Source organism: Rhinichthys klamathensis, unplaced genomic scaffold (assembly GCF_029890125.1).
Source record: "Rhinichthys klamathensis goyatoka isolate OS25496 unplaced genomic scaffold, OSU_Roscu_1.1 h1tg000078l_1, whole genome shotgun sequence".
Lineage (NCBI taxonomy): Eukaryota > Metazoa > Chordata > Actinopteri > Cypriniformes > Leuciscidae > Rhinichthys > Rhinichthys klamathensis.
Genome location: NW_026606620.1, coordinates 365958 through 383010, shown reverse-complemented (window position 1 = coordinate 383010; position 17053 = coordinate 365958). Strand labels below are relative to the sequence as shown.

Below are 17053 nucleotides of genomic sequence, written 5' to 3'. Positions count from 1 at the left end.
AGAAGAAAGTTGGTAAATGTCAGTTCAGTTGTAAGTTCATTCTTTATGTGCGTATGGGGTGTGCGATGTGTATTGTCTATTATGATATTGTAATCATTGTTTTAACTATGTAGCCTACGAGGCACTGTGAGCTGACATAGCATTTGTCTATCGTCCTTTCACTGCTGTGTGCAGTTCATATAGGCTATGTCCCCAAATTAGTTTTTGTCTTATATTTATATCATATTATGTTCTTATATTAGAATATCACATCAGCAAGAGTGCCGTTTTCCCGTGCACAATTGCAACTGTGATATTTTTGTTATACAACAGTTAAATTAACAATAAGTTAACATTGGGAGTTACTTTTTAGACACAATATTGTCAATATTGTTTGTTTTCCCTTTATTTCGCCGACTAGAATTTCATAATGAAACCGTAGCAGAGTCTCAATGCAACACAGCGATGATTTATTGACTGAAATCCGCGTTTTGAACGAATCACTTGTTCTTTCCCGAATAAATCAGCCGTTTGAACAAATCGTTTGAATGAATGAATCCCTCTTACAGGGACTTGCCGCCGCCTACTGGCGGTTTTAGTTTCATATTTAAAGTATCCTTTAATTAAAACGTTAAAATTAGAAATAATTTCATATTTAAATATTGATTTAAAAAAAATCTCATAGCTTTATTTATGCAATTGTAAATGGAGTGTAAATATATTAATGCCACTTCTGTGTCACCTCTGCACTGCAAAGATGGATTTTGATTGAATTAATTAATTTGACTGGTAACAGTGGTACTGTATAATTATTGCATAATGAAGTATTATTGTATAAATAAGTATAATTACTGTATAATTTGAATGTTAGTATTTGACATAAAAGGTGATGCATAACTCTAAATAAGTTTAGAAAAAATGTCCATATATAGGTGAAAATGCCCCTGGAAATCAATTTAAGGTGGCAAATATTGCCCCTTAATTAAAAAAATGTATTTCTGTCACTGCTGTGAACTGACCACTGCATAGAATATGAAAAATATTAATATCTTCGTAAATCAGCTGTCAACAACAGGCCTAAACCAGCCATGGCACCAGCACAAAAACACAATCAGTAAAATATTATCTAATTATTAACAAAATGTTGAAAATATTGAAATATATTTTTGTCAATATTGCACACCCCTAATGTACGGTATTAATTTTGATTTCTTTAGGTCTTAAAAAGCCTTAAATTTGACTTTAAAAAGTGTGCAGGAACCCTGTAAACGGTTAGACATATCAAGTCAGTTATTTTCAGTAAATGAATTAATAAGCTTCTTGGTCCCCATTGCTTTTGCTCTATAGTTCTCAAAATGAAGAGAAAGAAGGACATCATGTCTATTACAGTTACTGTGACTAATACTGAATATGTAATGCAAATGTAAAAATATAATGGAAATGCAAATACATTGTTGAATGATTATAAACACGGTATTTTGCCTGTTAATGCCTGCAGCAGTGCAGAAAATGATATGACAACAATAAGGTCTAAATGTAACTGGCCCCTCTAACAGTACAACTGGCCCCAGCTTGGCCCCCCCAGTTGAAATGGGCTAGAACCGCCACTGGGCAAGTCATTCAGTGTCCACAGCTTGCTGGTTTGCTAACTCTTTCACTAAATAAATGCTATATATTAGCCTATATATTATATTTTACTTAACCCGTTTATGATATCTTGATTATTTAATGTATGTTTAAAATAGTTGTCATGAAAAAACAACTGTGTAAATTATTATATAACAATAACAAATTAGAGTAAAAACATGTTAATGCAAAAATTGCCTTATGTGCAGTTGACATGTTTTCATACAATTTGTTATTTGAGTGTTGATTATTATTATATCATTTTAGGCTAAAAGTCTAGGCTCTGTTGTTGAGCTTTAATGTTATAGTAATGTGCAAGTAAGGGCTGTAGTTTACAGCATTAGCAGATAATTTTGTCATTTTGGACACAATTTGGACACAATTTGTTCATTAAAGCACTGTTTAATAAAAAATAAAAGCAATTTTAGCTTTCTAAACTTTCTAAAGTCCCCCCCCCCCACCGAAATGAACCGAACCGAGACCTCAAAACTGTGGGACGAACCGAACCGTCAGGTTTGTGTATCGTTACACCCCTAATAACAAAGCATTGCAGAGATACAGCCTAGGAGTCATTTTGGCATAATGTTATCGACTTTGTCGATGCGGTATACTAAAACGTTTCCGTCTATCGACATGAAATCCATGACATTTTGCCGGCATGGTCTGAAGATGATACGGTTTGATTTTGGTGGAAATCTGACAAACATCTAGGAGGAGTTTGAAAAAGTAGGTTTTTAAAGTCCCTGTAAAGTCAAAATTAAGTATGTGTTCTGAGTTTGTCACACCACAGAAAAATGTGTTATTAGCCACCCAGCCAAATTTGAATGATAAAAAAAAGCCACCAAGTAAATTAAATAAGCTATCAAAATCTTTAAAAAATGAGCGGTATTCTCTCCCCTCAAATGCTGGGGGCTGTCCGCTGGCTGTGCTGAAATCACGGGAGGATGAAGGCCGAGGCGGGAGATAGTCGGTTCGGCGCCATTCGCCAGTAACAGCGGATTATCAGGGAATCCCAGTTGTCTCCGACGAAAGTTAATAAAACTATCCTGTGTAAAATGATCATTACAGAGGCGGGTGTTGGTGGTGATCCTCAGCTCTCTATCAAGGTGGCTCTTAACAAAATTAATCCACCTCTTCTTGATATGATCGTTTTTCAGAAATTTAAATAAGGACACCGGTCTGTTTTGTAAGTGATGGCATCCAGGTAATACGCATTTCCATGACGAAGGCATAGCTAGCTAGCAAACTGTAGGCTGTAGTAACTAATAGTACTGAAAGTAACTTGCGATTGAGTGGCGAACTGATGCGAATGTGCTCTAGTTATATTGTTAGGAGAGTGTGTCATCGACAGTAGGGGCGTGTCCAGGAGCTCAGGGGCTCCAGTGCGTCATCGAGCCACCGTTTTAGCCCCGCCCCAAAAATCCTGAACACATCAATGGTGCAAAACTGTTTAACGGTCTAACTCCAGAATTCAGTACTTCACAGTTCACAGTCTTTGTAATGTGTTTTAGCAATACATTTCTAACATTTATAATGTTTAGATTTTTTTTGTTTTAGAATTGCCTTTACAGGGACTTTGAAAGAAAATCAAAATGGCAGACAGGAAGTTTGGCCAACTATGGTGAAATTATCTGTGTTTTTGACATGACCCAAGGAATCTATTAAGATAGATCCCTTATTCATTACAATAGGTTAATTTAATCAAAAGTTATTAGCATTTTTGGAAATTTCATTATAAATTTTGACTATAGCATTTTATGACTAAATTCAAAATGGCCGTTATGGGAAAATTGGGTATCGTTCGACTCGGTATGCTGCACCGAATCTAAAGAGTTTTGTGATTTTTGGCCAAACCTTTCAGTAGTTAAAAGCAAACATGTACATTTCTTATCTCCTGACTACTAGGTTGCAGTTGCACTGTGCCAAAACTGTGCAGGTAACCTCAGGTCATGGTTGTCATCATAACACACAAAAAGTTTGGTCAGAATACGCTAAAGCATTGCGGAGATATAGCTTCAAGTTCATTTTGTTGTCCTCTTCATCGAAATTCGTTGCGCGTTATTCGAAAACTGCTTGAATATCTATACATTTTTGTCACCATGGTCTGAAGATGACCTGGTTATATTAAGTTAAAAAGTAGTTAAAGAAAGTTTTTCAGAAAATTCAAAATGGCGGGAAAAATATTGTGACAGAAAATTACGCCATAGGTCGCAATCGAATCATCTTGAGACAAGAAATCAAGAGGAAATAAATTTTGTTTCTAGCCCTTACGGTTCAAAAGTTATTAGCACAAACGTAAGTGAAATTTTGGACAGTTGGTGGCGCTAGAGGTATTCAGTTAGAGACTCCAAAATTGGTATGGTAACTAGGGGCGTGGCGATCCGATACTCCGTATCGGTATTGCTCCGATACTGCCATTTTTTGCCAGATCGGGTATCGGCCATCTGAGACCGATCAAAATCCGATATTATGCGCATAAGCGTTTTGCATAAGCGCATAAAGGCTGTATTGGAGCCTTTTACAATACTGTTGTGCAATGAAAGTTTATTGATAGCCTTTCTTGTTCTGTCATATATCTATCATATGTTGCTGCTTCATTAAAAAGCTGTGTTTAAAATTTAAAAAGTGTCTTTTAATTTTATAGTATACTGTTTTTCGTGAATGTGAGTCACACTACATGACCATTGGTCTTCTGCCGTCAGTCTGAAGGTCTGGCTACGCGAGACTATGAATGAAGGAGTCAGCCTGACTCCTGTTTATTTTGAATGTCTACCAAGCTTGTGAAGCTATTGGTTTATTTACAGTTCCTTCACTGGTCCACAATTATTTATTCAATAATTCACTACATTTTTGTCTTTATATTGTTTTATTTTCACAAAAGAATAATCACAATAGTCTCTTCCCCACAGTGAGTCATACATACAGATACAGTTTATTAGGTAATTCAGCACATTTAAAAATATATATATTTTAGTATCGGATCGCTACTTGGTATCGGCCAATACTGAATCCCAGGTAGGCTGTCAGAATCTGTATCGAGGCAAAAAAGGCGGAACCTTCATTTTGATGGAAAATTTTCCATGTGGAGCATTTACTGCAAAGCAAGTTGCTCAGAGATGCTGCAACAGTGTCACTCTTAACTCTGAAACACGCAGCACATTAAATCACAGCCTTTGCGATTTGATAATCACACTGTCATCTCGTGATTTCAATCAGATTTGTGAAGCCTTAGCAGTTAGCACGTATGCTAACAATCTTTCCTTAGTTTCTAGTGTCACTCTGTCTCTTTATTACAGAAAAATTGTAAAAAGGAAATAGCTAATTCTGAAACTTATACATTATCACCACTGAACTTCATAGCCATACAGCTTTTTAAAAAAGGTGCAGTTTTATGTTTCTGTGGAACTAGCAGCACCAAGGAGAGCTGCAAAAATAATGACTGTTATTTATTTTGTTTGAGCTTTTCTGTGGCTCGAACAGTAGTGCTTGCCACTAGCAAGGCCAAGGTCATGGGTTCAATTCCCAGGGAAAGCAAGAACCAATAAAATGCGTACCTTGAATGTTTAAAAGCATCTGCCAAATGCATAAATGTATTTAGTGACCTCTACTGGTCATTCACAGAAGTGTTTTTGAAAATATGCTTAAAGTTCTTAATAATTCTCCCTTCCACGGACTGCAGTTTCTTCATAGCCTTTCAGTTGAAATGACCTCAGCTCAACCCTCATCCCTGTACTTTTTTTTCTTTTTTCTTTCTCCTTGCTTTTGCTTTTCTTTCTTTGTCTTTCCCTCTAGCAGCGACTGCATTCAGAAATTTTAGCTGAGAGTTTGCTTGAGGGTGGGTGTGTATATGCCTTGATGTTTAACTCGGGGCAGTTGAAGGAGCCGCTGAGGGACTTCTAGCAACATCTGTAAGATTAAAGATTGTTGAGCTGCATTGGCATATGTGGTGTCACACTGTGTTCACAGCCAATTAGAAGGGATTTTGAGAGGAAGAGAGTTGTATTCAAGCGTCACTCTTCAGAATTTCCATTGTCACTTAAAGTCTCGAGTGTTTTCTCCAGGAAGATGCCGTACGAGCTCCCGTGGGATCGTGCTCAGATTTCCTGCGGTATACGGAGTCAGTTTTGGTCCTGCAATTTTCAGGGAAGTTAATTAAGAGAATCCAAATTGACAGGAATTAATCAATCATGTTCCTAGTGACTGGTTTGCTTTAGATAAACCCTGCTGAATAATAATTAGAAAATGCTGGTGTCCCAGCCTGGTTTTAGAGGAGGCAACAAGCTTAAACACCAGCTTGGCCAGTTTGAGAAAACAGCTTAAAAAATAGCAGTTAGTATCTGGTGTGGCCAGCAGCTGCTTTAAGTTTTACAGAGCATCTCATCCTCATGGACTGAGCCAGATTTGCGTGCTCTTGCTGTGGATTGTTACCCCACTCCTCCGCCAAGGCACTTGCAAGTTCTCGCACACGTCAGAGGGGACATATGGTTCCACGTGGTCTGGCACAGTAAGGGGTATCAGCTGTCCTTCCCGTCTCCCTGTTGCTCTGTCTTACGCATCTTACATTGCAGACATTGCAGTTAATTGCTTTGGCCACATCTGGAGTCCTCATGCCTCCTGCTGCATGTTCACACCGGGTGATAAGGGACCCTGGGCATCTTTCTTCTGGTGTTTTTCTAGAGTCACTTGAAAGGTCTCTTTAATGTCCTAAGTTATTGGAACTATGACATTAATGTTCTTTCGCCTGTAAACTGTTAGTGTCTTAAGGACTGTTCCACAGGTGGATGTGTAGTAATTGTTTATGGTTCAGTGGACAAGCATGAAAAACCTTGTTTAAACACTTTCTAATAATGATTTGAATAATGAAATTATCTTTAAAATACAATATCCTCTCAAAAAAATCGGACGTTTCTCTTTTATGCCACGTGAACATTGTAGAAAATAATAAATCAAATACAGTTGTGCGCTGAATTTGTTTTCAATATTTTTTTATCTTGGGGTTGCTAAATTTCACTGACAAAAATTAATAAATATGAATATAATAAAATGGGTGGTTTAAGTGTTTTTGTTTTTTTTCAGAAGGGAATGTAAAAAAAAAAAAAAAAAGCTGCCAGCCACCGCCAGCGTTTTTGATCATTTTTACCAAATTTTCATGGCCCCCATAATATTTTGGTGTATGAATATGTGAACATGCAATATATAAAAGAAAGAGCAGACCCTCTGCTTTAGCTTCATGCTTTTATCAACCTGTTAATGTGGGTGAGTTTCATTAAAAAAAGCAACATTTTAAGCAAAAAGCTGAGAAAATCACATTTTTGTAAAACTACATCTGGATCATCTAATTTTTGATCATCATTCTGAATCGGGAGGAAATCGAGTCCATCAACACCCCTAATGTCTGCACAGTCCTATAGCTCTTCCTGGGTCGACATTTCATTCAGTGACATTATAGGCCGTTTTTACATTTGCATATTTTGCATGATTACACACAAGATCGCTTGTTTCTGCATCTTCTTCGCATGTCTTTTTTGATCAGGAGATTCAGTACTCTTTCAGAAGATGTGTCATAGCTCCCCCTACCATATAATAGTGGAAAGCCGGAAATTGCCGTCAATGGCGGGGGGAAAGAGTTAAAGTGAGTATATTTGGTAGTGAAATCCTTTCAAGTTATCATTCAGATCATTTTTTTCTTCTTCATCTGGAATAAAGTTCACATGAATAATTCACAGTAAGACCAGGAATGTGTATTCATAAAGTAAAAAGGGTCAAATTTGATATTACCTTTGTTGACTCACGCCACACAAGAAGTTAGCATGTTGCTAAGCTAACAACACAATAATAAATAGGCTTTTAAAAAATAGATATTAGGTAAAATAATGTAATTTAAACTTTTTATGGAAACATTTCAGTATTGAATGAAATACAACATGTACATTTTTAATCAGCATTTCTCTCAGCTCAAGTGATCCGCCATCTTGAATTTTCACTCTGCTCGTTGCAATGCATTCTCTGTTTGTTTTTGCCAAAAACAAGATGTCTTAAAGGCAGAATAATGTTGCTGGCTACCTTTTAGAGCAGCCTTTGCGTAGGGAGCGTGCCTATGATGCATTAAAATACTTTCTATGTAGGCAACTAAGGTTTTGTGACCAGGCTTCTGTGTGAATAACAGTTTCTTTAGCGTTCCTGAAATCCGTACCGAGGCAGTTGCAGGTCATTTGTCTTTCTGTTTAACAGGCCTAGCTTACCGCAACTCGCTGTTTGATTTGCACACTGGTTGTCCTAGCAACGTGCAGTGTCCGTGGACAGTCCTTGGCCTTCGCAGGGCAGGCTTTTCAAAGGGAGGCGACCTTGACGAGGAGGGCGATTCTGCACTCTGTTTGTGTACATTTGTCGCGCCTGCGTTCAGTGATTTGTTCCCGTTTTGGCTGCGTTTTCAAAACCGTGTTTCTGTTTCTAGGGCAACAAGAAGAGCGACGAAGCCGTCCAACTGAAATTCTCCAATACAGAGAAGTCTGTGTGGGGATAGAGGAAGAGTGAAGAGGGGTAACGAAAAGAAAGAGATGAATGGAAGTTCCTTTCTCTTCGATATCACACGCAGTGGCCTTTTAAAAAAAGGAATAGGGTTAACAAGCCTGCGACGCCCCAGGAACTCGGACGGACATGCTCATTGAATATTTCTGTCAAGATGTGTCACTATGGAGTTGTGTACGTGTGTGTTTTCCTATTGTAAATGTGTACCAATTCCCTCCCTCTTCAGTCCAGAAGCTTTTTGGAGCGTCAGCCACGACTTTACATGAGTCTTGCTTGTCAGAGCGAATGTAGCCAAGGGTCAGGGTGAACACACAAATACACTCAGACGTTAAGCTTCACTGACAGGCGCTTCCAATCCCAGCTAAACAGCGCTGGAAAGCCATGTAAAGTGTGTTTGTGTTCAAGTATGGCCAAAATAGCCTTCTTAAGTAACCTATTTGACTGTGATGGTGACATTCCAAATGAAATATGACATGAATAAAGTCTATGAATAAAGAGATTACAGCAAAGCAGGAGTCATTTTTGGTCAGCTATTTTTATGATTTTTTTTTTTTTACATACCTCTGCGTCATTCTGCTTGGCTTACAGTATTAAGACAAACACAGGAGATTAAGGGGAAACTGTGGTGATGAAGACTGAGGTGATGAAACTTTCATTAGATTTGCCATCTAATTAAAGAACTTAATGAACTGCCGGTGGGGTTTTATTCATGAAATTTTAAGACCCATCGACGTGAAATCTGGGTAAATGATCTGTTGAGTCCCATATTGATTCTGAATGAGGTGTAAACCTACAGTTACTGTGCCGTTGGGATTTAGTTGTTTTGTTTGGTCCACTGTTACTCTGAAGTGTTAGATGTTGGCAATATTATTCACATGAATAATTCTGTGATTTTTCTCTCATTTTGTGTGCATGTTTACAAGGAAATAAACCTGTAACTGCGTTCAACTGATGTCAGTTATGTTTTTTTTATATCATGTATAATAAATTATTGTTTGAATTTAAGCACAAAAAGCACAAACTCCAATATGGTGAAAAAGTATGATGGATTTGTTCAGAATTTTTTATAACTAAATCTCAGTGAGATTCTCCGATCATAGTCCGCAGTGTTATTTGAGTATTATTCATATACTATTATACTATGTATTAATATTTAATTTGTATATCTTCACTTATTTTGTATATTTTAATTTTAGTTTAGGTTTTAGTAATTATATATCATTTTTATGAGTTATTTTAATATTTCTATTTAATCAGCTTTATAGCTGTATTGAACTCTACACAGTAATTGAACCTAAATGAATGAATACTGAACTGAATTTCGCTAAATAATCACGGTTGGCTATTTTCTGTTTGCATCATTGAATCGTTATTTTCCTGTTTATTACTGCAAAGCAGCTTTGAAACAATCTGTATTGGATATTAATAAAGGTGACTTTACATGACTTAATTTTAGTACTTCAACTAATTTCCTGTGTTCTCAACTAGAGTTTTTGTATGTTTTAATATTTTGAAGTAAATCTAATAAGTTTCAATTATTTATACATTCACTAGTTTTTATATTGTGATGTCATAGCTGATTATAGATTACATAATTTGCAGTGCTTCATGGGATGAGTAGTTCATCGGAAGTTTTGTATGGTTATGTCTTTGAATTATTTTTAAAATAAATGTATCTTTTTCTTCCAATCAAATGCTGTAATATTGTGAATTTGGTTGTCTTTGAATTATTTTGGAAATGAATGAACAACACAGCAAGGAGAATGAAACTGCAGATGAAAAGGATGAGGACAACAAAAATAAAACGTCCATAAGACTTATAATATTGTGAGTTGGGTTGCTTTTGGGTGGATTCATTATTTAAAAAATAAATGAAAAATAGGCTACGGCAAGGCAGTTGATAAAATGGCCAGACAAGGAAAAAAAAAAAAAAAAATGGGTCCATACTGTATATTTTGTGCACTATTTTCATTGTCTTCCAAAGTCAGCTGTATTTGATGATCAGTTTAAAATTTAAGTTGTTATACACAGAATCTTAATTTCTCATTGCAATATGGCATTTTACATCCAATTTAAATTTAAATCTTTTCCTCACACAAAGCACCTTATGGTATTTCATTTTTGTTTGTTTTTAAATGTGCTCAATAGGAATATGACAATCTGAGTAAAGATTCTGTGTTCATATCATCATGACAGTGAGTGGTTGATCACAGAATTGTCATTGTTGGGTGAACTATCGCTTAAAGTGCTGCAGTGGTGCAGCAGATGCTTTGTACGTTCCTCATTAGTTCTCTCACTATATCCGAATGTCACATCTCACTTCCTTTTATTCTGCCTCTTCCTCATTCCTGTGATTCGTCGTCTCCCAGGGCTTCAGAAATATTGTGTTGTAGGTGGAAGAGTTCGTGTCTAACCTGGAAAAGTGCAGCGGTTCTGATATCTCCCATAAAAGCCTTGACTCTGTGCCACAGCCATTAGAATTCCACAGAGGACAGAAGAAGGGTGATGTGTACAATTCACCAAAAAAACTCCCTCACTATCTCTATCCCTCAGCCACCACTTTACCTCCGGTTCTCACGCTCTCATTCATGCCGTTCTCTCTCTATTTCTCTCACCTGTCCTCTCTCTCCTCAGGCGAACTTATGTGGCTGATAAAAGGAAGGGTTTTCAAAGGCTTCAGCACTTCAGCACTTCCGATGTATTATTCTGGCCAGAAAATCCCTGGCAAAAATTGCATTCCATTTTCCCTACTCATAATCTCTTCTGCTTCATCCTCTTTATAGAAAGCCAGAAGCCAGCTGATTGGATGTCAGCAGAATAATTTAGTAGAAGAGAGAACACGCGGGGACGTTTTTTTTTTTTTTTTTTTTTAGTGAGGAAACGCTCGTCTTTGTGAGACATCTGAATCCATCATAGTCACTGAGACAGAAAGTGTTGAGAAGGTATGTCAATGTGTGTTTGTGTATGTCTGAAGTGTGATAAAGATTTACTGTCACCCACAACTCCAAAATGAGGAATAACAAAGACAATTCATCATTTAGTTGATTTATTGTGATGTCATAATGTCCTTTTTTATTGCACACTGCACCGTGGGTACTGTTCTATTGCTTTGTGTTCAAACCAAAAAGTTCAGTGCCTTCCTGAAGTACGTTATACCTCTTTTACAGATCTGAAGGAGATTTTTTAGTGAGAACTCTTTTTAACCCTTACATCCAACTTTGAGATCACCCCAAATTGTTCTTGATATGATACATCCAATGAACATGCCGTTTCAGAAAAACAGTTTGAAAAAAGTATATGGGATTGACAAATGTACTGTTTTTACTAACAGATTTGACTCTAAATTAGCCTCTACATACAACAAAAAAAAAAAAAAAAACGATCCCATTCTCAAACTCTCAGGCCCGCGTGAAAGCAGTTCCGTGGATTTTCACAGAATTGGAACGCCTGTCCTTCATAAAGTAATATGCACCCCTTCTGTGTTCATTCAATACATATTTTGGCAAATTTGATAATACTTTCAGCTTCCAATAAGACAGAATCCGTAATACAGCTCTGTTTAACACAATTATGCAGATGTTCCTACCAAAGAAGTACAGAAAATATGGGGAAAAAATGTGCAGATACCATTTGGACCTGGCCTTGAGTCTTGCCTATAACCTTAGTGACAAATAACCATAGTAAACATCAAGACTTGTTTGTATTATTTGGATTTATCTTTTATTCTAAATATATTCTATATAAAATATTTTCGCAAGTACCCCCCCGACAATTCCCTCCTCTGCCCAGACACTGAAAGGGATAGGTCCCTCAAAACAGTCATCATGTTCTCATCCTCATGACTTTCTATATTCTGCAAAACACAAAATAAGCTAATTTGAAGAATGTTGTGGGGTGTTTCAAAAATATTTTCTTGTGTTTCACAGAAGAAAGATCATACAGGTTTGGAAAGACATGACGGTGAGTAAATGATGACAGAATTTTCATTTTTGAGTGAACTATCCCTTTAACAGGCGTTTTGTAGCTCTCTGATCACATGCTACCCTCTTCGCTAGTTACTGACTGTAGTTCTGCTCAGACATCAACTGAACTTGCTTTTAAAATTCAGATGTGACTCCTGTAAGAGTCAAGTAGTCAATTTGGTTGCCTAACCTGATTTAACCAAGTATAACATGTTCCTGGATCAACATTACAATCAACCAATCAGATTTGAGGGGCAAGTTTACAGTTTATGTCAGTTTAGGCTTGCAGTAAGCGTTGTTTGCTTCTGATTTTCTGGATAACTTAGGGGTAGGGTTAGGTTTAGGGATAGGGATATGGTTAGGACTAAATTTTCGGACAGGAATGTCAAAATATGTTGACCCAACAGGAACGCGTCTAACTCGACTGGTTATAGGTTGTCTGTTTCTTTCACATCCAAACAGGATTGACAAGCGTAATTTGTCGTGGTGTGTGAAGATTCATGTCAAACATGAACATTTCCATGAAAGTTTTCTTTAAACTTTTCCACGCAGTGACTCAGTTAGACACAGCTGGCTGATTCTGCAGTAAGACTCTCGATCCCCACTCTGACTTGAATGAAATTGCTGCAGTGGGTGAGGGAGGCTCGCTCTCGATTTGTGTTTCTGCGCAGACTGCAGTCTCGCCTCCCTCCTAAACCGTTTCTAAGCCACTCAGATGAAACCGCCACATTTGACTTTTTCCCTCTTCTCTCAAAAACATTCTTAAAGAGACTAATGCTGGAACGAGGACCCCTTGCAACTTAACGTGTGGAAAGAGGATGTGTGCAGATTTTGGGCTGGTGTAGCCTTGCCACAAAAGCACAGAGTTGCTGAGTATCATGCTGTAGTTTATTGGGCAGCAAACTGCTTTACATAACTCCATGATGTTTTTCTCCCTACATTCACTTACTTATTTACTTTCTTTGTGTCTTTGTTTGTTTTGTAGGAGCAAAGTATTGTAAGAATTTATTCTGTATATTGCCTGTGTAAAAGTGACCACCACAGTACTGGTTTCCAGGGTGTTGCTATGCATCTTCTAAGGTGTTCTAAGTGGTTTTTAGAATGTCATTGTGCTAGGGTGTTGCTAGGATATTGTAGGTGGTTTCCAGGGTGTTGCTATGCAGTTGCTTAGGTGTTCTAAGTGGTTTTTAGCATGTTACTTACTATGAAGGTTTTTAGAATGTTCTGGGTGGTTTATAGAATGTAATTGTGCTAGGGTGTTTTAGGTGGTTTCCAGGGTGTTGCTATGCATTTGCTAAGGTGTTCTAAGTGGTTTTTAGCATGTTACTTACTATGCAGGTTCATGGGTGTTCTGGGTGGTTTTTAGAATGTCATTGTGCTAGGGTGTTGCTAGGATGTTGTTGTTGGTTTTTAGGGTGTTGCTATGCAGTTGCTAAGGTGTTCTAAGTGGTGTTTTAGCATGTTGCTAACCAGTTGCTTTACTGTGTGTTTAACTCATGTTACTGTGCAGATGCAAGGGTGTTTTGAGTGGTTTTTATCATTACTCTGCAGTTGCTAGGATATTCTGATCAGTTTCCAGGGCATTGCTATGCAGTTGCTAAGGTGGTCTGAGCGTTGTTTACCATGTTACTAGGGTGTTTTGGCTGGTTTCCAAGGCTTTGCTGTCTGGGTAGTCCATATCTATTCTGATCCATATAGATATGGCTTTAATTCCTACTTCAATGCTAGTCCAATGGATGCTTACAAGATTTAATAATTTGTCAGGCACAAATTTCTGATTTTAATTACATAACGTCATTTACTTTTCAGCGGTATTAATCACTAATTAGTGAGTGAAAAGGGGAAAAACTGAGGAGTGAGGAAGCATATATATAGTAGCCTATATATATATGGGTTTGGCTGTATTTTGATTGTATGTGTGTTGGAAGACTAAATCTGTCATCGATTGGCTGTTTTTCTGTTATCTGATTTTATCGCTCCTGCTGTGCATGTTCCCCTCGTGGTACTGTTAACTGACACACAAATGATTTCCTTTGCTGCAATACTGATGAATTATGAATGTTGAGAGTATAGCTTTTCTAGGTTACTGTTACATATTTGTTTACTATATCTCTTCATGACGGGCCAACAATGGATGATCCTTAAAGTACATGATACAGTTTGACACTTGCATTAGGTAACGTGATATTTTACAGAATCCCTTGAGGCCAAGCGATGGCCGCGAGCTAAAAACATTAAAACTTTTAACATTTTCGTGCTCCATAAATCGTCAGCATGTCGAAGAACCCGAGCGTCCCTCTTTCTTCCAAACGAAACAACAGAAAAACATAGAAATGTATAAAACTTCTGAAATGTAAAAAAAGATGTCTGTAAAAAAAATGGCCCGGTTCCCTCTCACCAAAAGGCTCTGAGGAACCTCTCTTATTAAAACTATAGGACAAATGATAAGGCACAACAAGCCGATATCGAACAACAGAATACATTTTACATTCACTGCATCACAAAGCATTTCCCACGTCAGAAACGTAACCGATAATCTATTTTTCCATTGAAATGGTGCCGGTGCCAGAGTTGGGTTAGCAACATAATAATAGTACATATTTCTTGAGCAGCCTATTAGAATGATTTCTGAAGGATCATGTGGCACTGAAGACTGGAGAAATGATGCTGAAAATTCAGATTCGCCAGTACAGAAATAAATTACATTCAAAACAGTTTTCAAATTTCAAATTATTGCTGTTATTACTGTATTTTTGATCAAATATGTATATTTTCAAATATATCACAGTTTATGTTTTTGTGGTTTTGAAAACAGTTTTTGGAGAGGACATTAACCTATTGTTTGCCCTTTGACAGTACTGTTTCCTGGTTTGTCACAAGCCGGTTTAAGGGGCTTTTCTTTGGCAAATCAACTTTTATCCAATCGAAAAGTGTAGGACGGCAACAGCACCATGATGGTAGAAAAGAGGTAAGTGTCAACTTTGTAAGATTCACTTTACCTCACATGCTCATCTTCCAGACTTCCCATCCCTGAAGGCTACTCGTCACTGGCAGTGTAAACATATATAAGGAGACTTCATATCTGTGCTGCAACATAAACATGCATCACAGCCATCTCAACGTAATGCTTATGAGATGCAGTTAATGTAATATGTTTTCAGATGTCATGACTGTTTACTAAAATGGTGTTGTAACCTCTGGTATCAAGCCACTGCCTGTAATGAGACGACGTGAAGTTTGAGGCGCGAGCGAGCACTCACTCGATGGTTTTCCTGCTCTGGCCCTCATGACCAGCGTAATAATACTGTCGTCGTGTGCTGTTAAAACCATCGGTTAAGATTCTGTACAAAATGTACAACATAGAAATACATACAGTTTAGATTATTACAATGAGGCCTACAAAAGAAAACGACCACAAATTGTATCCAGTATTGCAGGCGGAGCCATTTCTGTCAGTCTCTACTGTGGCCCAATCAAAACTGGTTTGAGTTTTACATCATCACATCATGGCCGTTTACAACATACATAATAAAGCTATCAAAACAACAGTTTCCAAAATCTCTCTATAAAGGATTTTTTTGTTCTTTTGTTTCTCTACAACAATGTCAGTTAATATTTACAACGAGCCCTAAAAATAATTTAATAATAAATCATAATCATACACACTTTCTACACGTTGTAGGCAGACCTAGTTCTTGGGCAGAGCACAATGTGTGCTGATTGGCTAACAGTCGCTAAGGAGCAGGAGTCTGGAGAAGGGGGCGGGGTCACAGAGAGGAAGTGGTGGAGTCAACGATCTCTCTTCCGTTGCACACCGTCGGAACGAAGTTGGCGCTCACGGATGCTTAAGGAAGAAAGAGCGAAAGGAGAATTAGACAAATGCAAAGAAGGTAAGGAAAAAGGGATGTAAAAGCTGTGGGACATAATATGAAGTCATTTTATATCATGGTAAAAGTATACAATAGTGGCTAAAAGTGATGTCCGGAGGGGATATTTGTTTTTAATGACCCTACAAGTTCCAATAAACCATCAAAATATGAGGAAAATATTTTAAATATGAGGGAAGAACAAAACACTAAACTTGGTTAAGGCATTTATCAGTCAAAATAGCAAAAAAATAGCAAGCTACAGGTTTTATTTTATTATGCAATAACAGGAAAAAGCATACATTGACTACAACATAATCAGTTATTAATACTTTGTTGATTCTCTCTTGTTTTTGCATGTGTTCATCATTTATTTCTATGACAGCCAGGCCAAAATATAACAAATAAAACAATTAACTCCAAGCATAACTGTGCAATGTGTTTACAAAACAACTTTTTTTTTAATAGTTGAAGACTGAAAATGTAAATTTTCCTAGGCCGGACAATGGACATCACTTTTGGCCACTACTGTATAATATATCATAATGTAGTTATGTTTGCAAGAAATTGAATCCAAAAATGTTATATATATTACATAACCATGCAGTAATGCATATTTTTCGTTTAGCCAGTTCTTTTACATTTATTTATGTATTAATTTATGTTATATGCTGCACATTTTGACATTTGGTAAGTAGTAGGTCATCACTTATCAAGATATTCCATGCATAATACAAATTTGCATGCTGTGTATGCATGCCATGTACCGCAGCAAAAGTGATAGTATGTTAGAAAGCGACTCTGCCACTGATGGCTAACTTCAAAAAGGCCCCACAAACTTTTCACAAAGTTTACCGACAACTTTTCCCCCATTTGATTCTCCTCTCATCACCTCCCTCCCCCTCTTTTCCCTCCTAGCGTGTGACTGTATGTGATCTCTGCTCTGCACTCCGCAGCGTCTTCTCTTCTTTGCTGTGTCTGTCATGTTATTTATTAGACGAATGAAATGTAAATAAAGATGAAACTGTTTACCTGATCTGTTTTTGTGCTTGTGAATAATGCATCAGAGCAGAAGCTGTTGTCTGTGCACAC

General features: G+C 37.3%; 2 protein-coding genes across 4 annotated transcripts in view; one reads left to right on the top strand and one right to left on the bottom strand.

Moving 5' to 3' along the window:
* The window catches only part of elapor2a (endosome-lysosome associated apoptosis and autophagy regulator family member 2a), a 36090-nt gene extending 27556 nt beyond the window's left edge, over positions 1-8534 (top strand). For both annotated transcript variants that reach the window (XM_056251161.1, XM_056251160.1), the window contains exon 22: positions 8060-8534. In XM_056251161.1, coding sequence (XP_056107136.1) covers positions 8060-8128 — 69 coding nt within the window. In that variant the 3' untranslated portion in view covers positions 8129-8534. The remainder of the gene's footprint in view (positions 1-8059) is intronic.
* A 6484-nt stretch (positions 8535-15018) lies between these two features.
* grm3 (glutamate receptor, metabotropic 3) overlaps positions 15019-17053 on the bottom strand; it is a 46352-nt gene continuing 44317 nt past the window's right edge. For both annotated transcript variants that reach the window (XM_056251162.1, XM_056251163.1), the window contains exon 6: positions 15019-15939. In XM_056251162.1, the coding sequence (XP_056107137.1) occupies positions 15863-15939 (77 nt within the window). In that variant the 3' untranslated portion in view covers positions 15019-15862. The remainder of the gene's footprint in view (positions 15940-17053) is intronic.